The 21,677-nt window shown below is 40.4% G+C and overlaps 1 protein-coding gene across 18 annotated transcripts in view; it reads left to right on the top strand.

Annotated features, from left to right (window-relative positions):
• Nucleotides 1–21,677, top strand: part of dst (dystonin) — a 146,955-nt gene that overhangs the window by 52,881 nt on the left and 72,397 nt on the right. For 17 of the 18 annotated variants that reach the window (XM_084076801.1, XM_084076800.1, XM_084076809.1 and 14 more), the window contains 25 exons: nt 882–988; nt 1,282–1,401; nt 1,778–1,873; nt 2,008–2,135; nt 5,635–5,728; nt 5,887–6,041; nt 6,142–6,589; nt 6,762–6,890; nt 7,300–7,377; nt 7,487–7,648; nt 8,406–8,510; nt 8,754–8,849; nt 9,097–9,222; nt 9,321–9,473; nt 9,834–9,988; nt 11,395–11,521; nt 11,957–12,140; nt 12,930–13,087; nt 13,185–13,363; nt 13,475–13,613; nt 13,741–13,934; nt 14,048–14,210; nt 14,430–14,513; nt 14,672–14,779; nt 15,267–15,365. In XM_084076801.1, coding sequence (XP_083932927.1) covers nt 882–988; nt 1,282–1,401; nt 1,778–1,873; nt 2,008–2,135; nt 5,635–5,728; nt 5,887–6,041; nt 6,142–6,589; nt 6,762–6,890; nt 7,300–7,377; nt 7,487–7,648; nt 8,406–8,510; nt 8,754–8,849; nt 9,097–9,222; nt 9,321–9,473; nt 9,834–9,988; nt 11,395–11,521; nt 11,957–12,140; nt 12,930–13,087; nt 13,185–13,363; nt 13,475–13,613; nt 13,741–13,934; nt 14,048–14,210; nt 14,430–14,513; nt 14,672–14,779; nt 15,267–15,365 — 3,587 coding nt within the window. Of the gene's footprint in view, nt 1–881; nt 989–1,281; nt 1,402–1,777; nt 1,874–2,007; nt 2,136–5,083; nt 5,365–5,634; nt 5,729–5,886; nt 6,042–6,141; nt 6,590–6,761; nt 6,891–7,299; nt 7,378–7,486; nt 7,649–8,405; nt 8,511–8,753; nt 8,850–9,096; nt 9,223–9,320; nt 9,474–9,833; nt 9,989–11,394; nt 11,522–11,956; nt 12,141–12,929; nt 13,088–13,184; nt 13,364–13,474; nt 13,614–13,740; nt 13,935–14,047; nt 14,211–14,429; nt 14,514–14,671; nt 14,780–15,266; nt 15,366–21,677 lie in introns of those variants that run through there. The other variant, XM_084076798.1, reaches the window with a different exon arrangement.

The raw sequence follows: 21,677 nt of genomic DNA, 5'->3' as shown, positions 1-21,677 counted from the left end.
TGGTAATATAGTTTTCAGCGTTGATCAATTTGTGATTATTAGTGCTGTTTAGCAGAAAATGCCCTCAATTATAGAGAGAGAGAGAGAGACATGGATACTGGAGAGAGAGAGAGAGAGAGAGAGAGAGAGAGAGAGAGAGAGAGAGAGAGAGAGAGAGAGAGAGAGAGAGAGAGAGAGAGAGAGAGAGAGAGAGAGACATGGATACTGGAGAGAGAGAGAGAGAGAGAGAGAGAGAGAGAGAGAGAGAGAGAGAGAGAGAGAGAGACATGGATACTGGAGAGAGAGAGAGAGAGAGAGAGAGAGAGAGAGAGAGAGAGAGAGAGGAAATGGGAAACAAACAGGAAATTATAAATAAACAGATACATGTACAAGCTGTTTTCAGTTGGGTATTAACTTAGATAATTAATTTGAGGTTGAAAATCATTGGAATGTCACTTTAAATGAGCAGTCAGTATTCAGTAATATGGACTCAACTACAACAACAGCAAACGTGCATCAGCAACATTAGCGATGCTCTATCAGCTACATTGAGCTATGCTAGCTAACTAGAGTTATCTAATACCCATTAACTGCTTACAGCAAGTTATTTTCTTATTGACAGATATTTATTATATCTATGGCCTAGCATATACTGAAATCATATACATGTACCAAAACAGAGAATACAGACCAGAGGACTGCTTGGATTGACCAACAACATGTTTGTGAACCCTTGCTGATCATAATATTATTATGGTCATTATTTGCAAAGAGCCAGGCAGTGAAATACTGCAGATTATTTCTTTAACATTCATCAACCCTTCTGCTAAAAGATTTTCAGTGAAGGAAGCATATTTTTCTTACATGAAAGCCTTAACGGTTTGGTTTATTTCTCTCATCAGATGTAGATGTCCAAACTCCTGATGAAAAATCTGTCATCACATACGTCTCAACACTGTATGATGTCTTTCCCAAAGCACCTGAAGGTGTTGAGGGAGTCAGTGCAAATGTAAGTACAGTACAAGCCTAAAGCCTAAAAAAGTATTGGCTTGCATTGTTTTACTTGTGTCGCGCTGCAAAAATAGCCGACCTACAAGCTCACAATGCGTTGCAGATGCGATGCGTTGTGAGCTTGTAGGTCAGCTAGTTTACCCTGCGCAACACTGTTGTATGACGGGGCATAAATTAGGCATAAGAAACGTACTTAAATTAAACATGCTGCAGCATGAGTACATGCTTAATCCATTCCAAAGTGATGACAAATGATACATGGCTGATATTCCATTTGTTCTTGTCGTTCAGGATGTTGATATCAAATGGGTTGAGTACCAGAACATGATCAAATACCTCAGCCAGTGGATCAAACACAACGTGACTGTAATGTCAGACAGAGCATTCCCCAACAGCCCCGTGGAACTCAAGGTACAGCAACAAGCAAAGTCAGTCAAAAACCACTGGAAGGTTTCGCTCTGGGTTTTTTGTTTTGGTATCTTGAAGGCTCGGGTTACCATTTCATCTTAAAAAGTGCTGACTGCTGATTATCAGTGTACTGTGTACAGTGCTTGACTGAGGATATAATGTGAGCCTGCTGCAAATAACCCATTGGTAGCTTCTAATGTAACTGAATCTTAAAGTAATATTGACAAAAATGAGAGGGCAGTTTCCATTTGCTGCAAGTAAGCCGCTGCTAATGGAAAAGGCACTTCCATGCGGGCAATATATATGGATTTCTTTTGATGCTACTCTGAGTAAATATGTCAACCATTACATTTTCAGTTATTATTCTTTTTGTCCACAGGCACTTTATACACAGTATTTGCAGTTTAAAGAACATGAAATCCCAGCAAAAGAGAATGAGAAGACCAAAATCAAGAATCTTTACAAAATGCTCGAGGTATACCAATGCATAGTTTTTTATGTGATTATAATACTTGATTAAAATCCTTGCAAGCGTTCTGGTTCTGCATATGGCAGTAATAGCATTTGTGTGTGTGTGTGCGTGTGCGTGTGCGTGTGCGTGTGTGTTAGATGTGGATTGAGTTTGGACGTATCCAGCTGCCCCCAGGTCTCCACCCTAATGACGTGGAGAAGGAATGGGGTAAACTGATAGTGGCCATGTTGGAGCGAGAGAAGAGCCTGAGGCCTGAGGTGGACAGGTATGAAGAACTGCTACTGTCTTTCTATGATGATTTATTGTCATCTTTGAAACATCAATATTTCAACTTATAGGGTTGAGAATAATTAAACTCTTTGGTAAATGTGATGTAATTTGGAAATTAAGCTTTGGTAAATGCTGTTATAAATGCACTTTCAGAAAGTAGGTTTTTTAGTTTTTTTTTTTTACAAATGTACAAATGTATTTTCACATACATTTTTGACAGTTGCGATGCAATGCGAGAGTGCGGTCTAGCCAACACCAACTCGGGACTCCTGAATCGTTGCCCTCCACACTCTCCTATTAGTCCAGGGGCCAACACTGATATTTTCACAAATTGGTACCACCTAAGGTGACCGTAAAGTTTTTGTATTTTTGTCTTCCTACATGTCTCTAGTTTATATTTTGGTATGATAACCCTTCCAATCTTGTAGCTTAATGGCAGTTATCACTACCTACCGGCTAATGTATCCGGTAGGAGACACAAAGTAGAATAGAATCTTTGTGTCTCCTACCGGAAATACACCCGGGCATCAAATTATTGCGACAGAAAACAAAATATATCCATGTATTCAAGGCTTCATGGGGTGTGCAATTGATAACTTCTCAGATTTTTGGTGTTTGCAAAAAGACTGCTTTCCATAAGCTTGTAAAAGTTGACCCTCCCTCGGTCTAGGGTGGTCATAGCTGAATGGGTAGAGAGTCCCCCTGGGAAACTTAAAGGAGGAGTTCACCCAAAAAAAATATTTTCTATCAATTGCACACCCCATGAAGCCTTGAATACATGGATATATTTTGTTTTTTGTCGCAATAATTTGATGCCCGGGTGTATTTCCGGTAGGAGACACAAAGATTCTACTTTGTGTCTCCTACCGGATACATTAGCCGGTAGGTAGTGATAACTGCCATTAAGCTACAAGATTGGAAGGGTTATCATACCAAAATATAAACTAGAGACATGTAGGAAGACAAAAATACAAAAACTTTACGGTCACCTTAGGTGGTACCAAAATATGGCCTGGCCCCTGGACTATATCTAACATCAGGGTCTTGAGCTCTACAGTGTTGTTAGCTAAGCTGTCGCGCCGCAGTGCTACTATGTAGGCAGTGCGCTTGCCTTTCCTGGTTTTGCCCTGGGTTGGCTCCCATAGTGTCAGTTTGCTTGTCTCTAGTTCCGGGTGCCTGACAGTTAGATGTAGTTTAGGCTAAACAAGATATTTAGTAAAGTGCATGACATACAGGGCCCTATTTTGTACGTCTTAATTACCAGATCGTATGACTTAACTTAGGACCTGGAGGTGTGGCAAATGCTGTTTTGCTATTTTGAGTGGCCAAACAGCATTGGCCACGCCCCCAGGTCTTAAGTTAAGGCAAAAGACCTGGTAATTAAGACGCACACACTGTATCTGTCAAAATTACAAAGCATATTCATATATTCATTCATATTCATAACAAGAAAAACAAGCATAGTTTGGCTCAATCCCCTCAAATCTCCCTATTCCGATCTACAAGCCGGTCATCCATCCTTCCAAATATATACAAAACATACAAAAATGTCCTCCTAGAATGACACATGCTGGAAGTCAAGCCATTCAATATATTCGAAAAAGGAGCATTAAACAAGATGGCCATGAAACAAAGAGGCATGTTTTAGATATCGATAGAATGAAACAAAATATATTACTGGCAGAAATCAGCAGAATAGACAAACAATACATTCAACATGTGGAATGTTCATTCCTTGATAGATAATTTATAAAAAATGTATTTTCAATGATTTGATTAATCGAAAAAGTCGCTTAGAAGTGAATTGATAGTTTCAGCCCTATTGACTTTGGACAGTTGGACATGTGTGCACTGTGCACTTCCTTAAACTATTAGACAATGACGGTGAAATACACATTGAGTCCTACATGTCATTTTTCAGTGAAATGTTTAGATCCTGCTCCCAGGCAGGCTTAAATCTTGTCGGGAGGAGCATGTCTCATACAGTACATACCTGTCAGACCATCATAGACCTCAGATGCCACAAAAACGTACATGTATCTGGTGCCCCAGGGAAATGTGGTACCGGCAAGTACCTGATCCCTTGGTATTTGGTAGGTTACTGGTACTTTCCAGAGTTGCTCGAATGATGCTAACCTGTCTTCAGTAAAAAGATCTTTCAAGTGCATATTACCCATTCTGTGCCAATCTTGAAATGCAGGATCAAGTATGCAAGGTTAAAAGAAATGATTATATACAATAATATGGCTTGAAAGAGATGAACCCACGGAAGTCATAGTATTTTCCTGAACTGAGCCCACGCTCTTAACAGTTTGCAAAGTACACTTTATTTTTTCAACAGAATTTTTCATTCAGTTATATTTCTGTCATTTGATTGATTGATTTGATGTATTGGCTTGTTTTCCCAGCGATATTTTCATGATATGATGCAGTGCCTGTCTCTATCAGTTCCATTTTGCACAGTCAATGTTTTGTTTCCATTCACCTTTTGTTGACGAGTACATGACATTTCTGGCTTTTACACTTTACTCTCTTCAGTCAAATGTCAGTGTTGGTCTGTAGATGGGGGGCGTGTTTGGAAATCACCTGGTGTTTTTGAGGATTAGTGATGATAAGTGACGACATGAAAGCGTATCCATTCTTGTATTCAGTGTTAGTTGTAGATAATTATGGTATTAACGTGGGTGAAGTAAAAATTGGCAGAAAACTGAATCAAAGTAGTTTCATAGTACTTTACACAACCTCTCTACCTGTAGAGACCGTGTACTGTCTCAACACGTAGTCAGCTCTAATAAGTCAGCTCTAATATATCAAGAATGACACAAACTTTTCATGCCCTCAGGCAACATTTTCTTCCAGGGTGGGTTCCATTTTACTGGCTGCGTGGACACGTACGACACTATAAATGTGATCCGTCCACAACGCTGCAGCCAGATGGCTCTGCGGATGCTCTCTCTGTGAGATTGCCACGGTTAGGATGGCGCCGAGGATTGTAGGTTTAGCAATATTGAAGCAGTTCTTTTAGTGGCTGCACGGACGTAGGAATACTGGTCCATCATGGACAGCCCTCTGGCATATCATGGTAGCGTGTCGTCCATCAGTAACAGCACTTTCACCAGCTTAATGAGCTCTGCTGACAACCTCAACATTGGACCTGGCATAGAAACTTTATACACCATGAGCAGCCCTGTCTATTTCAATAACAACTCAATCTATGGACCTAGGTGAGGATACACAGTCAGATTAGGCATTTGTGAAGCTTTATCTGAGTGTGGTGATATCCTAATAATGCAAAACAATTGTTCACACAATTTTAACCGTTTCAGCCCTATTTTGTACTTAGTTGTACGGCGGTGTCATGTAAAAATAGCAGATCAATATGCTCACAGCATGTCGCGTTGGAAGGCTTTGTGAGCTTGCAGATCTGTTAGTTGTTTTTTCATTTGTAAAGAGAAGTGGCTAACTTGATTTTCTTTTTCGTTTTTGTTTTTCAGACTTGAGATGTTGCAGCAGATTGCAAACAGGGTTCAACGGGACTGTGTTAATGGAGAGGACAAACTAGCCTTAGCTAGAACTGCCCTGCAGTCTGTAAGTATCCCCTGAGAACTGTACTATTATTATTTTTATTATTACTATTATTATGATGTTATGATTATTATTGTATTATTATAATAATTTTTTCAATTATTTACCTTTTTTTGTATAATGTTGATTAGTCATGCTTTGCCTTTCTTATCTTTGCAAAGGATGCAAAACGTCTTGACTCGGGTATCCAGTTCCAGAATGAGGCAGAGATCGCTGGCTACCTGTTGGAATGTGAGAATGTTCTCAGACAGCAGGTGGTGGACATTCAAATTCTTCTGGATGGGAAATTCCACTTTGTAGATCAACTGGTGCAAAGGTACACAATTGTATAACAGGATATGATGCTTAAATCTGAACAGCAATGAAATGTTATTATGTATATTTAAACATTTTTCATGGTTCTCGTTTACTTACAGGGTATCAAAACTTCGGGATGACCTTGTAGCCCTGAGAACCGAGTGTTCTTCTGTGTACAGTCAAGGTCGCTCCTTGACCACAGAACAGACTAAGATGATGATCTCTGGCATCACTCAGAGCCTAAATTCAGGCTTCTCCCAGAATCCCAGATCGCCAGCCCTCACTCCAGGCGGGCTGGGCACCCCTGGATCCCCTTTCACCTCTAGCCTTACACCATCCCTGACGCCGACCATGACCCCCGCCTTGACCCCCAGTTCGCAGCCTGGATCGATCCAGGCCTTTATGGGGGGCGGTGGTGGGGGTGTGGACCCCACCTCTCTCATGCATCTGAAGCACATGCAGATCCGTAAGCCTCTGGGGAAGTCTCAGGGTGACCCCAACATGACAGAGGAGGAGGCCAACATGAACTTTGTTCAGGACCTTCTAAACTGGGTTGAGGAGATGCAGGTGAGTGTTCAGCATTAGCCCCTCAAGCCCTATTTTTAAAAAAAGATAAATTGACTTGCCCAAAATAGAGATGCCAGGTTGAAAATGGTTAAAACAAATAATAAGTTGACATCATGTCTTGTGAGTGTGTGTGTTGAACATGTAAATATGTATTTTCTTTTCTGTGATGAAGGTGAAGTTGGACCGCGCTGAGTGGGGCTCTGATTTGCCCAGTGTTGAAACACATTTAGAGAACTACAAAAGTGTACGCAGAGCCATAGAAGATTTCCAAATGACTCTTAAAGAGGCCAAACTAAATGAGGTAAGTGCTGTGCAGTTTAGTCCTGTCTAATTGTTGGACCTCTACTTGTATTCACTGTTTATAGTCTTTACATATACTGTATGCATTCATATGGCAATCTATTCATGCATATTCTCATGATAGACTGTACATTTATACATATATTTTTTGATTGAATGTACATTGTGTTAAGTTATTCAGTACCAGTGCAGATGGGTGTGGGTGTCTAGAATTGAAGTGTATTTTATTTTATTTGGATTTGATCTATTTTCTTATTTATCTTGGTTTGGTTCTTATCTCTTACACTTACCTGTACCTCTCCTGTGTTTCACTCTTACTGCTGTTGCTGCTATGACACCTGCAATTGTTTCCAGGGCTCAAAAAAGGTTTATCTTATCTTATCTAATTCAAAAGTGCTTTTCTTTTTCAGATTCAGATGAAACCACCTCTAAAAACAGCTTATTCTGAAAAACTGAACAAATTAGAAAGTCACTACGAGAAGTTATTGGTAAGTAATCGATTGAACATACTTTGACACCCAAAAAGCAATGCAACAATGTACCAGTGTTGTTTTATTATAGCAAACTTATTTATGAACATGTGTTTATTTATGTCAGCACCGTTCAAAAGAGCGTCAGAGCAACCTGGAGAGTCTGCACGACTTCGTATCGCGAGCCACCCAGGAACTAATCTGGCTCAACGAGAAAGAGGAAGAGGAGGTCGCGTTTGACTGGAGCGATCGTAACAGCAGCATCGCCAAGAAAAGAGACTACCATGCTGTAAGTCATTTTTATCAAGATGGCACCCTTTAGCTCCCCTTTAAATAATCTACCGTATATACATTCACGGGTCCATTTGGGTCAATGTTTACTGTACTCTCTCAGTGTTAAATTTACACTGAGGACTTTACTATCTTAGTGTTGTCTGTGCTAAAGCATGGATACAAAGGCACTTCAGGAGCTTTTTCATGTACTTCATTAATCCTACAGGCCTGGGGCCCTCACATAGACCACAAATACCTGTGTAGGCCTGCACACCTTTATCAAATAATTATCTCAGTGAATTTGTTTTTTCACTGCAGCATGGACAGCTCTATTAGACAGGATAAATGGTGGTGGGAGAGGAGGGAGTGCCTAGTTCTTCTAATCTATATGGCTGTACTTAGGGGCACCTTAAGGTGAGGAAAACACTGAATGAATCAGAGGGTAAGACCCTAGATAGGGGCCCTGGAACATGCTAGAGGTAATTGGCTATTTGGTTGTTTAACAACTGCTAGGTCATGGGTAATGATTGAGTTGTATAATTTTAGGAGATGTTTCTTCTACTGGAAGGGATACAATCCTGTCCAGTATACATTTAGGCTAAAATGCAATCAGTTTTTTCTATTGTGGCATTTTAAAAACTGTGGGGGTATCAGTGCATGGTATCGGTGCATCCCTAATTTGTTATTTGTCAGTTTTACTAATATTATTAGGGGTCCCAGGATTTTTATCTGCAACCCTGATTATACTGTAAATACACGTCTCTTCATTACAGGATCTAATGAGGGAGCTGGATGACAAGGAAGAAGTGATCAAGGGTGTGCAGGACAGGGCTGAAAGTCTCCTGCTTGCGAACCACCCTGCCAGGCTAACCATTGAAGTAAGCCCTGCTGTTATCTCTTTTTTTCTGAACTGAGATCTGTGATAGTGACTAGTGACATAAAGTTTTTCAGGACTGTACGGCTGGCTATATAATTGCATTCAACCCTACATTTATTTAATTATTTTTCATTTTTGTCAGAGACATTTATTGTGATATGGTATTGTTATTGAAATAATCTGAAGGTTAGATATCAGCCTAAAGACCTGTATATCAATGAGTTTTCATGTTGTTGTGATCTAGGCGTACAAAGCTGCCATGCAAACCCAGTGGAGTTGGATACTTCAGCTCTGCTACTGTGTAGAGCAGCATCTCAAAGAGAACGCTGTCTATTTTGAGGTGAGGTTATGCTTAATTTATACATAGTTGCACGACAGTGTCACAGAACACAATGCTCAAAATAGCAGATCTACAAGCTCACAATGTGTCGCATCACAACGCGTTGCGAGCTTGTTGACCTGCTATTTTCAGCATGCAGCTACAGTAAGTATAAAGCAGGCTTTACTGCTATTGCTTGATTTTATAGCATGAAAGCTCCTCAGTTGAGCGCAGCTTCTTATCTAGTGATGCTTTTTGCTCCATATAGTTTTTCAAGGATGTCAAAGAGTCCACGGATTACCTGAAGGGCCTCCAAGACGCCATTCAGAGAAAGTACAGCTGTGACCGAACGAGCAGCTTACACAAACTGGAAGATCACATTCAGGAATCCATGGTAAGCTGGACTACAAGGAATACACTAAACGGGGTGAAAAAAAGGAATGAAATGTGTGACACACAACTTACTGTGGGTGTTGTTTTTGTGTCCCCTAGGATGAGAAAGAGCAGCTTCTTCAGTACCGTAGCACTGTAGCTGGGCTGGTGGGCCGGGCCAAAGCAATTGTACAGCTCAGGCCGAGGAATCCAGACAACACAGTGAGGTCATCCATTCCTGTCAAAGCCATCTGTGATTACCGCCAGATAGAGGTATTATGCAGCTATTGTTTGTTTAATGTTGGATTGTTAATGGTGTGGACACAATTATACAACATTATTATTTCACATATTGTGGTCTAAGTTTCTCCTAAATAAAATAAGATAATGCGGGGGAAAAAAACATGTTCCTACTGTATATTACTGAAAGTATGGTTTGGGGCCACGTGTAATACCCTTCATGGACCACCTGTGGTCCTCGTACCACCAGTTGAAAACCCCTGCTCTACAGCAGTGATTGCTATTGAAATATAGATCTAATTTAACGCAATTTTAACTACAAAAAAAATAATAATGTGACTTACACACCCCATTTAAATGAACACTGGATTTTTATTGTGCAACTCTGCCCAGATAACCATCTACAAGGATGATGAGTGCGTGCTGGCCAGTAACTCTCACCGGGCCAAGTGGAAGGTGATCAGCCCAGGAGGAAACGAAGCCATGGTGCCGTCCGTCTGTTTCACCGTGCCACCGCCCAACAAGGAGGCTGTTGATATGGCCAGCAGGTGAGCCGCCAACACCTCAGTGTTCCAGTGGCAATTACACACGTAGATGTTCTGTGTACTGGCGTTTGGAAAGAATTCACTCAACCCAAACAACTCAGTGGCCTCTGGATTTGAGATGTCTACTCTGCAATCCAGAACTTATTCAACTTAGCACAGAGAGAGAGATGAAGCAGGGATTCTTGTTAAATGTGTATTTTCAGACATTTAACGACTTGAACCCTCAATACTTTGTAAACTTGACCTTTGGCTCTGTACTCGGCCTGCTCCTTTTTCCCTGTAAACCAACTCTTCTCTGAAAATAGCCGATCTACAGGCTCAACGCGTCTGTGACGTGTTGTGAGCTTGTAGATCTACTATTTTCTGCTAATGTTCCCCCCAGAATAGGGATGCAAGGGTTCAAGTGGTTAATGTAAAAATAAAAAAATTAAGTCCCTATCACACAAAGATTTGGCGGGCCCCCTGCAGTGTCTCTGAGGACCCCCTAGGGGTCCCCGGACCTCCTGGTGAAGACCCCTGCCTTTTATTTTATTTATATATTGACAAATTGTTTTGAAAATGTTAAAATGATTTTGAAAATAACAGATCTATAAGCTCGTAGATCTGCTATATAAAAAAAAAATCAACTATGACCATATGCCCAAAATAGGGACACCAGGGTTAAAGTGGTTAATGAATAACATTTTTATTTTATCCAATCTGTATGATAGAGTAATGAGAAATGTAGACCCTGGTTTGGGTAGGACACCTACTGGTTGACAAGCAGTACTGCCACAAGCTCATAACAGCAGGCATTGCACCTTGGCTGAGTGCTAGAACCCAGGCTCCAATCCTGGATAGGACCAGGCATGTCACAATTATTACATAATCGCCTCATCGCAATTATTTTAGATAATCGCAATTATTTCTTGTACAAGCGTCATAATCGTCATAATCCTTTCCATGTTGAACATTTTCCAGATGTTTTCAAACATTTAAAAAAATAGTGTAAATAGCAGATCTACAAACTCAAAACACGTCGCGATGCGACACGTTTTGCGCTTGTAGATCGGCTATTTCCACTATTAATGTTTTTTGAAAGTATACAGTTATTAAATATGTAAGTTATTTGTCATTATCTGCCCTGTGCACCTTTTAGTTTAAGTTTACGAAGCATAAAAGCCAAACAGAAATGTCATTTCTATTCATAATGTTCCAATGGTTCAACAACAGAAACACAATTAAACCGTTAATCGCAGTTATTTGAGAGACAGTTAATCGTCAAGTAAAAGTTCATAATCGTGACAGCCCTAGATGGGACATACAGTAAAAGTTATGGATTGCATCTTGACCATTGCATGTACAGTATGTGTCGTAGTGGCTTGACCTTAGTTTGCCGAATGGATGATTTCTTTTGCTTTTGCCTGCAGAATCGAGCAGCTGTACCAGAACGTGTTGGCCCTGTGGCATCACTCCCACATCAACATGAAAAGCGTGGTGTCCTGGCACAACCTCACGCATGACATCCGAGCCATCCGTAACTGGAACGTGTCCTCGGTACGTCTGAAACCCTTCGGTTCCTTTTTCTTGTTATCATTGGGGGAACAACGGATGAGATTAACTACAACATGCCATTTACTGACTTTTTAATAGACGTTCATTCATAAGCATTATCAATTAATCAATGATATGATTATATTGACAATAAAATGGGATGTCCCCACCCAAATTAAATTCATTTTAATTTCACCATAGTTCAATTCACTCGAAATTATTATAATGCTGAACATTATTTGACACTATAATGTACTATTATGACATTTAGACAATTTAAAGTATTTCCATATAAGGGTCCCTTTTTTAAATGTGGGTCCATGGCCTAATGAAATTCAGTTTATGGATCTTTCATATCAGTGACATGAAAAAGTTTGAACACCCCTGATTTATATTGCACGTCAGATGCCGATTGACACGTTTCTGTGATCCACGCAGATCAAGACGATGTTACCGGGTGAGCATCAGCAGGTCTTGAGCAACCTGCAGTCCCACTTTGAAGACTTCCTGGAGGACAGCGAGGAGTCTGAGGTGTTCACCGTGGCCGACCGCTCCCAGCTGGAGAGAGACGTCACTGCCTGCAAAGAATACTACGAGGAGCTGCTGAGATCGGCTGAAAGAGGCAAGCCTTCCATGACAGTATCGACAGGGGGGCGCTGGTGTACATAGAACACCACACCTCGAGGGAAACACATGGCTCTATAAGCCTATTAGGTGTAAAGTTGATGCTTTAAAAAAAAAAGAAGTGCTTTTTGATCTGGATTAAGAACAGTCTCAACAGCTGTGGTTTAGTGCAGTGATTCACAAACCTTTTAAGGACCCACGCAGTTTAGTACGCATTAGACAGCGGACCCCCCAAAAAAAAGAAAGTGCTCAAATGGAACGGGTCCAACTATCAATCATTACTTTGAGATTGAAAACCACGGGTTTAGTGTGCCGCTTGGGGAAGAAAATAAGTACTATGATGTACTATGTCAAAATGTCATAGGGTTACAATGTGCTTGCTCTATATATTGTGCGGATGCCGCCATCTAGAGGGGCATCTTTGCACTGACGTGAATATGTGAGACTGTTGGTTACATTAGCAGTGTATTATTACTCCAGAACAGTTGCTATATTAAAACTTTGGCACGTGTTACATATTATGAATAACTCTTGAGGTGTAAAGGTCAATTTCTAGAAGTCTTAGGCAGACTTGGTAAACGTTCCCGTCGTTCCATATTAAAAATATTTGGCAGACTTGGTAAGTCAGTGCCAAGTGTTTTTCCAGATGACAGAAGTATGATGGATAATGGTCAAGAGCAGTAACTCCAACTCAAGCAAAGTAAAACGTACAGGAACAGCGTATCATAAATTGTGATGATCAGAAAAGTTACATTTTTTTCCCTATTTGTGTTTTTGCTTTAAACAGAGGAGCACGAGGAATCTGTGTACAATCGTTACATCTCAGAAATACGCAACTTCCGAATGCATCTGGAGGCTCATGAGGAACATCTGATCAGAGAGATCAGAACTCCACTGGACAGAGATGACCTGGAGCAGAGCCTGCAGCGCATCACAGAGCACCAGGTACAGTATGCATCAACATATAGACAACCTGTGATTATTTTTTTTATGCTTTCAGAACATAATATTCAACTTAGTTTCTTATGCTGGCACCTTGCAGAAGAAGACAGCAGAGCTAAACCAGCTAAAAGAAGACCTTGAGGCCATGAAGGAAAAGTGTGAGCTGTTCCTCAGACAGGCCTCAGCGTCTCCGTCAGTCCCAACCCTGTCATCTGAGCTCAATGTCCTCACCCAGAGCATGAGCCAAGTGCACTCCATGTCAACCATCTATATGGACAAGTAAGATGGGCCTTCTCTATCGTCTAAAAGTGAATGCCACAGTATTATGTCGCAGAAACAATTACTTGCAATGAGAAATGTATCTGAGGTGAAGTTTTGTCTTTGGTTTAGGTTGAAGATTGTGAGTTTAGTGGTGAACCACAGCCAGAGGGCAGAAGCTCTCGTTAAAATCTACGAATCCAAACTCTATGAGGAAGACGCCATGAACTCAGACCTGAAGTCCATCGACACGATCATTTGCACACTCAAGGTAGTACAAACTTTTCACTCTATAATGCTTCAGTGATTTTGTTTTGCAAGACCTTACCCAAAATAATATTTTGTGGATTTTGTTGTTGAATTATGTTTTTTTCCCCTCCACCTCTCATTCATCATAGCAATGGCGGAAAGAGATCGATGAGAACCGGGAAGTGTTCCACGACATGGAGGATGAGTTGCAGAAAGCGAGCAGCATCAGCGATCGCATGTTTAAGGCACACAATGAGCGTGACTTTGATCTTGACTGGCACAAGGAGAAGGCTGATCAACTGAGTGAGAGGTGGCATAACGTTCACTCCCAGATTGACAGCAGGTTTGTGCTTTTGATCAGACCAGACCCTCCTGCAAATCGCGAGTGAGCCTTTTACTCAAACATAACTGTGCACTTGTGAGTATTACATACTGAGGTTGTGAATTTGATTTCAGGCTTCGGGATTTGGAAGGTATCAGCAAAAATCTGAAATACTACAAGGATTCTTACTGTAGTCTGGATGAATGGGTTCAAGAAATAGAAACAGCTCAACTAAAGGCCCAAGAGAACAAACCTGAAGACAGCAAGGCACTCGCTGAGCTCCTGAACCAACAGAAGGTAGGACCAGAGGACACTTAAGGCTGTTGTGTAGTCGTTAGATAAGTGTCCGCAGATGTTGTATGAAAACTGTCAGGAGACGTCTTTGGAACAAGCTGTCACGTCAACTTGGACACTTTTTTTTATATGGCCAGGTGTTGTTGGCAGGTGATGTTGAATTGTCTGGCAATGCAAGACTATAACTGACTGTGAATCATTTAAAATATATGTGTTTTTCAGGTTCTTGTGGCTGAAATTGAACAAAAACAGGGCAGAATTGAAGAATGTCAAAAGTACTCAGAGCAGTACTCATCTGCTGTCAAAGTAAGCTTATTTCTACATTAAATGTATTTTTATCGTAAATTAACCATTCTAAGATGGAAATCTGTAGTATTCCTGTATATATTTGTATTGGCAGATGGATTTTTTTGCACGCAAGGCTTCAGATAATGATTATACCTAAATCTCGTTTCACAATTTAGGATTATGAGCTTCAGCTGATGACCTACAGAGCGATGGTTGACTCCCAAGCCAAATCTCCACTCAAGAAGCGGAGGATGCAGAGTTCTTCTGACGCCATCCAACAAGAGGTGAACCATGAAATGTGATGGATCTTTTATGCTTGGGATCGCTCGGGTGGCGCAGTGATAAAGTCCCTGCCCACCACCATGGAGGTTGTGGGTTCAAATCCACCATGGTGCATCCGGCTTTGTCGGGCATCTATGCGAACACAATTGGCCCATGTTCGGGGGAGGGAAGCCGGGCGGGGAGGGTGAGATTGGTCATTGCACGTACTCCCACAGGCTGGGCGGCACCTGTCAGCAGGGACTGTTGGGCGGGAGGAGTAGGACGAAGGCCCTAAGTACTTCTGGTGGGGGCTCCTCACCTGCAGGGAGTCAGTAGGATACAACAGCAGTGACAACACAGAAATAAGTGTTGGGAGGAATTAATTGGCGATTAAAAGGGGTAAAAATGTATTGGCTATTCTAAAAAAGAAATGTGATGGAGCTTTAAAGCAGTAGTCTTCATTTAGCTCTGCGTGCTAAATGAAGTATTTCTGGTTTCGTTTCACCACAGTTTATGGATCTTCGAACCCGCTACACTGCTATGGTAACCCTGATGACACAGTATGTGAAGTTTGCCAGTGAAACTTTGAAAAGAACTGAAGATGAGGAGGTAAGGCTTTCATATTTTAAATCTTATTGCTTAAATTGATATATATAAACTACATTTTATACATACACAGTCATATTATGGCTGTCTATTCTCAACTTCGGCCAGATATTTGACATAAACATAAAGCATTTTTCACCTTTCTTTTCTAGATTGATTATAACATATTATACTATGTTTTGGTCCCCCATTCACTGACATTCATGTTGAAATGGTGTGGGGAAAAACACTGAGACTATAAACTTGTCAGGGAATTCAGCCTTTTGAAAACCACATGGCCTGTTTTGGTCACTAAAATGACTGTATCACTGCACCACAACCCGGATGAGCTGTTGAGCAGGATTTTAATATGCCTGGGAATAAAATTATTCCTTTCAACATTTTAAAGCCAAATTTTATCTTGAAGAGAGATTTTAATAGCACTGTCAGGTTTAGCCAACATTGACTCAGTAATTCAAGTGATTTTGGAGAAATACACAATATACATGAAATCTAAAAGTAAAGCCATTTACGGACAAATGGCTTGTTTATGTTCAATATATGGCCATATTTGTGATAGACAGTGTCATGTATGGATGATGTTGCGACTGTGGTATATTGTCGATGTTTGAGTCCTTTTGTTGTATTTTTGTATGGGTACTTGGTCTGTGGTGTCCATTTTGTTTTAAATCCCTTTTCTTGGCAAACTTTTGTTATTCTCTTTATGTAACATATTCTGCCTTCTTTGTAAGGAACATGCATGTAATTTACATGTACATGCACTGTTATATAAAACTTTGATTTAATTTAAGACTTGGTTTAATTCTTGTTCTTCTCACATTATTGTTATTTATTTTTTGGTTGGGATTGGTTGAGGGAGAGGGTGATGCTCCCAGTTATAACTGTAAACCCAATAAAACTTAATTCAATAAAATCCGGATTTCGGCGGATTCGGGTACTTCCCCCCCATTTTTTGTTACTTTATTTCGGTTTTAGGGTCAATTGTGACTCGCGATCGCGGTAACTCGCAGATTAATAGTCTAGAAATAATTTATTGGGAAAAAAATATATATATATATATATATATATATATATATATTTTTTTTTTTTAATTATAAATTTCCCAGGGTCCGCAGAGAGGTGTCCCGCGGTCCGCCTGTTGAAGACCCCTGATCTAGACAAACATGTTTGCCCAGATCTTGTAACAAAGCTGATAAAGGGAGATACTTTACTGGTTTAAAAGCCTTTAAAATCACTGAATTATCAATTAAGACAATGCAAACAAATGAGTTCTTCATATATATGCATGAATAATCCTTGTTTACTTGATGGGCACTTGAAGCCTCTTTAAGACCATCAGTGCTACTTGGGTTATATTTTCCCTTTCTATTCAGCATGAATGATGATATTTGCTTCTTTGCTTGGATGAAGCAAAGTCATGAAGTTCTGTATGCCGTGTGCATACAGAGTTGTTGCTGGTGAAGGTGCTTTTTCTAGGGAAGATCAAGCTCTTGATACTGGCTGATGGTATCATACACTGATGACACTACATGACATTTCTGTGGGAACATTTTTATAGTCTCTCCAGGATTGTGTTTTTGTTGTGATTATAGCAACCATACACCACTATTTATATATTGTAGTAATACTAATAACCCTTTTCATATAGTTTACATTATCACCTTTACATGTAATTAGCATTATTGAGACAGTAGACACACACACAACACATATAATAATAGATAATTACATCGCTGTAATTACATCGCTGTTGAATACATATATATATATATATATATATATATATATATATATATATATATATATATAAAAAATACTGTACACACACACACACACACACACACACACACACACACACACACACACACACACACACACACACACAACAGCAATGTAATTACACACACACTTAAAAGACAAAACCTTGCAGTCGTAAAATCACAAATTCCTGGAGAGACTCATTAACAGTGCTGCAACACTTTGTGGTAAGGACAAAGATATGCTAAAAAATATATATATATTTTCCTCACATTTTCATTCTTTCTTTTAAACATGAAAGTGGTTAACTCATTGTTTTGCATTATAGAACAGAAAGGCTTTTGAAAAAGCTGAATATGTGACATGGACAGAGACCATGCAGCTGCAAAAGGTTGCTGGAGAAAAAGAGATTAGCCAGCTTCAGTTCCGAGTGCAAGAGCTAGAGGCTACACTGGCTGAAAGACAAGCACAGCTGGGCAAGCTGGAAGGAGAAGTACAAACACAAAAGATGACCAATGATGATTTAATCATTCAAAAGTCAAACCTTGAACACGAGGCTCATCAATATCTCACTGAACTAGAGTTAGCAGTGGAAGACAAAGCTGCTATTGAGCAGGAGTTAAGTGGTGCACAACAGTTGATTGAGCAGTTGGAGGTGAAGCGGTCCTCCTTGGAGGAGGATGTCCAGCTATTAAAGAAAAACATAGAGGAGAGCACCATGGAACTGAGGAAACTAGAGGACCACTTGAAGAGGAACGATAGCTATGTCCAAGAGACTGAGAAGGACAATCAAAGACCTAAGAACAAACTCAAGGTGAAGGAAGGTACTGAGGCACAGTTGCGAAACCAAGATCACTCTGTGGAGATACATGTGACCCAGCAGTTCCAGTCATCTGACCTAAAGATAGTCCACAGTGAATCACAGTCAACTGCAGTTCAAGAAAACTCCCACGTACAGCTGAGTCGAGTCGACACTGAAGGAGATGACCTGAAGCACAAAATAGAAGAACTAACCATGCTGAAGGAAAGAGCTGAAATGGAGATCAAGGCACTGAAGTCAGAGCTGAACTCTGTGCTTGTTCATAAAAACGTGGCTGAGGAGAAAGTGCAGAATTTAAATGAACTGTTGGATGACAGCAATAATAGACTGAAGGAACTTCAGATGGATGTGGAGACAGAAAAGAACAACGTGAGACAAACATCAGAAAATCTCCGACAAGGAACATCAGACCTGAAGAACTCCATCGACCTGTTTCAAGAGCAGATAAAATCTCTCCAGAGGGACAAGACTTCATTGGAGCAGAAAACTGCTTTCCAAAACACAGAGGTTGAAGGTCTTAAAGAGCAGCTCAAGATCAGCCGTGAAACGCTACAGAAGAAGAGTTCCATAGAACAGAAGAACAATCACAGGATGAGCAGCGTAGAGGAAGAGTTGTCCTCCAAACTGTCAGAAATAGATCAGTTGAAGTTCAAATGTAATGAACTGACAAGCGCAAATGTGTTATTGGACAACGATATCAGGGCACTTCGGGTAAATACTGAGTCACTGAAGATGGACAAATCATTCTCTGAACAAAAGGTAAAATCTTTAAATGGTGAAATAGAGAGCTGGAAACAACAACTTAAAAAGGTTAAAGAGGAGATCACTGTCAAGACCACATCTGACCAAGACACTCAATACAAATGTAAAAATCTTGATACAGAGCTTCAACAAAAGGGGTTATTAGTCTCTCAGTTGCAGATGCAGATGGAGGAGCTGGAAAAGATGAACATTGACATGGAGAAGACGATGAACAAAATGAGAGCTCAACTCGATAAGGCAACCTTAGAAATGGGAAGCAAGGATCAGCAGATACAAATTTTCAAGTCTCAGGTGGAAGGCACCAAATCGCAAGTTAGAATTATTGAAGAGGAACTGCTGAAGAAATCCCAGACCTCTCATGAGCTTCAAGTTAAACTACGGGACTACAATGCGGAGGTAAAGAAAACCTCTGAGCTGCAGCAGAACAACAAAATGCTACACGTAAACCTCACAAATTATGAGAAAGAGATTAAGACCCTGAAAGCAGAGCTTAGCTCTGTGTGTGCTGAGAAGAATATAACCAACCAGAGAGTCCAGGAGCACAAAGCTCAAATTAACGATTTGAACATAATTCTGAAGAAAACTAATGCAGAACTACAGAGAGAATCAGCTGACAATCAAAACTATCTCAATAAGTTAAAGGCATTAGAAGTCGAGCTTCAGAATTATAAGCAGAGTATTAAAGGAGTGACTGCAAGCTCTGAGAAAATAGTATCTAATCTGAAGCAGGAGTTAAATACTCTTCAGAGGGACAAGAAAATAGCTGAAGAAAAGCTAGCTAACTTGAAATTGGAAGTTGAAAAATTGATTTCCTCTCAGAACAGATTCAAAGATGAGTTAGCTAAAGAGACCCTGGAAAGAAGAAACAAACAGTCCAGAATAACAGAGCTGGAAGCTGAGATTCAAAAGAGCAAGATAAAAGTGAAAGAGAGTATTTCTAGTTCTGACAGCTCTTTATCAATGATGAAACAAGAAATAACAATCGTACAGAGAGAGAGGACTAAAGCTCAAGAGAAATGTGTCTTATTGGGATCTGAAATCACAGTGTTGAAAGAAAAGCTGAACCAAGCCCAAGAGGAGGGCAAGCAGAAACAAAAAGAGAATTCAGTATCTCAGCTGAGATCCCAACAGCTTGAAGAACAACTGGAGAACTGCAAGCACATGCTTGAAGACTTGAAAAGTAAACTGGAACTTCAGAAGAAAGCCTATGAGAGACAGCTGCTGTTGGTGCAGACGAACATAGAGCAAAAGATCATACTGCAATCCGGAACTAAATTTTACACGGAGGAGAAATCAAAAGAGCACTCAGCATCACCAGAGATTGATAAAATAAAATTAATAGATGCTGAGCAGCAGTTGCATCAGCTGCATATTCAAATGGACAAACTGCAACAAGAGAGAACCGCTCTCAGCCGTGACCTATTAAAAGCCAAATCTCAAATAGTTCAACTAGAAGATGACAAAGTTAAACATAAGTCAAATATCAGTCATCTAGAAAACCGTCAAAATGAAAAGTCAAAGGAGGCAACAAAACTGAAAGAAATGTTGACAGAGACTGAGCAGAAACTGAGAATCAAGGAAAAGGAAGCAAGATCCCTCAATGAAAAAATGCTGTTCTACGTCGAAGAGGTGAAATGTCTTCAAGAGAAAGTTTTGAAACTAGAGGTCGCAATGAAGACCGAACAGAGGAAGATTAATGAACTTGAGCGAAGAAATGAAACCAGAGAGAAGGAGAAGGAATGTTCAAAGTGCAAGCTAATGGAGATGCCAAAAATGAAAGAATCATCAGAGGTAGGAATTAAGTTCAATATCATGAAGCAAAATACAATTTTATATATACAATAAATACATAGGCAAATATTCTATAATTACCCATTAAAAAATAACTTTGCTATTGCTTAACATTATGCATAACAATACCCGTATAATATGAGTTATCTCATGGTTGTTCCATTGTCCTTTTTTACAGATAGCAACAATGGACAAAGACAGAATAATAGAACTGGGAACAGCAAAACAAGAAACAACAGAACATTTTCAGAGTCAAAGCCTTCAAAAGGAAAAAACAGCCGTACAACTGAACAGCTCTGCACCTCAACGTACATCTATCCATCAAAGACACATACAGACCGTGACTTATACCGACCACCAGAGTGAAACTGAAGATTCCATCACAAGTGAGAAAACCGATAGAAGCCATAATGAAACACGTGTTCTCACTAATGCAAGATCCTCTCAGTCCAAACACATGCCTACCAAAGTATATCAACCAGCCGGTATGTTGGAAGAGAGCACAGAGGAGAGAGAGGGGAAGCAGAGTTCCACTTCGGCCTCACTAAAGCTCCGAGGCCTCAGGCGCACTGTAAGCATTACAAAGTTAATCAAAATTAAGCTGTTGGACCAAGACATTTTGCACCAGTTAGAAGAGGGTCTTATCACAGAGGAAGAGCTGCAAGAATATATTGGTCAGCTTCAGCTTGTCATCAGACCAACCGCTATTGCTGGAGTGTACGTGGAGTCGAGCAAGACTAAGATGTCCTTCTTAGAAGCTGCAGAGAAAGGCCTCTTAGCAAAGACCTATGCAATTGAGTACCTGATGGCTCAGGCTGCAACGGGAGGTATTATCGACCCAGACACAGGAAAAACATACTCAGTCCAAGATGCTCTGGATGTGGGCCTTCTGGACGCAGATCTGAAAGACAGACTAATGGATTCAGAGAAAGCAGTCACTGGCTATATCCATGGCAACAAAACACTGTCTGTTTTTCAGGCCATGGAGGAAAGGATTCTTGATAGACACACAGGGAGGAAGATCTTAGAGGCCCAGATAGCCACTGGAGGATTCATCGACCCCGAGGTTGGTGTTCGAGTACCACTTGGCACTGCCGTCGAGCAGAATCTTTTCAATGACATCAGTCTACAGAGTCTCTACGATCCAGTCGGCAACCCCAAAGGGTTTCACAATCCGGACATCA

Source organism: Gymnoscopelus microlampas, assembly GCF_963454915.1.
Source record: "Gymnoscopelus microlampas genome assembly, chromosome: 13".
Taxonomy (NCBI): domain Eukaryota; kingdom Metazoa; phylum Chordata; class Actinopteri; order Myctophiformes; family Myctophidae; genus Gymnoscopelus; species Gymnoscopelus microlampas.
Note: the sequence above shows the minus strand (reverse complement) of the source record. Positions and strands in the feature narration are given on the sequence as shown.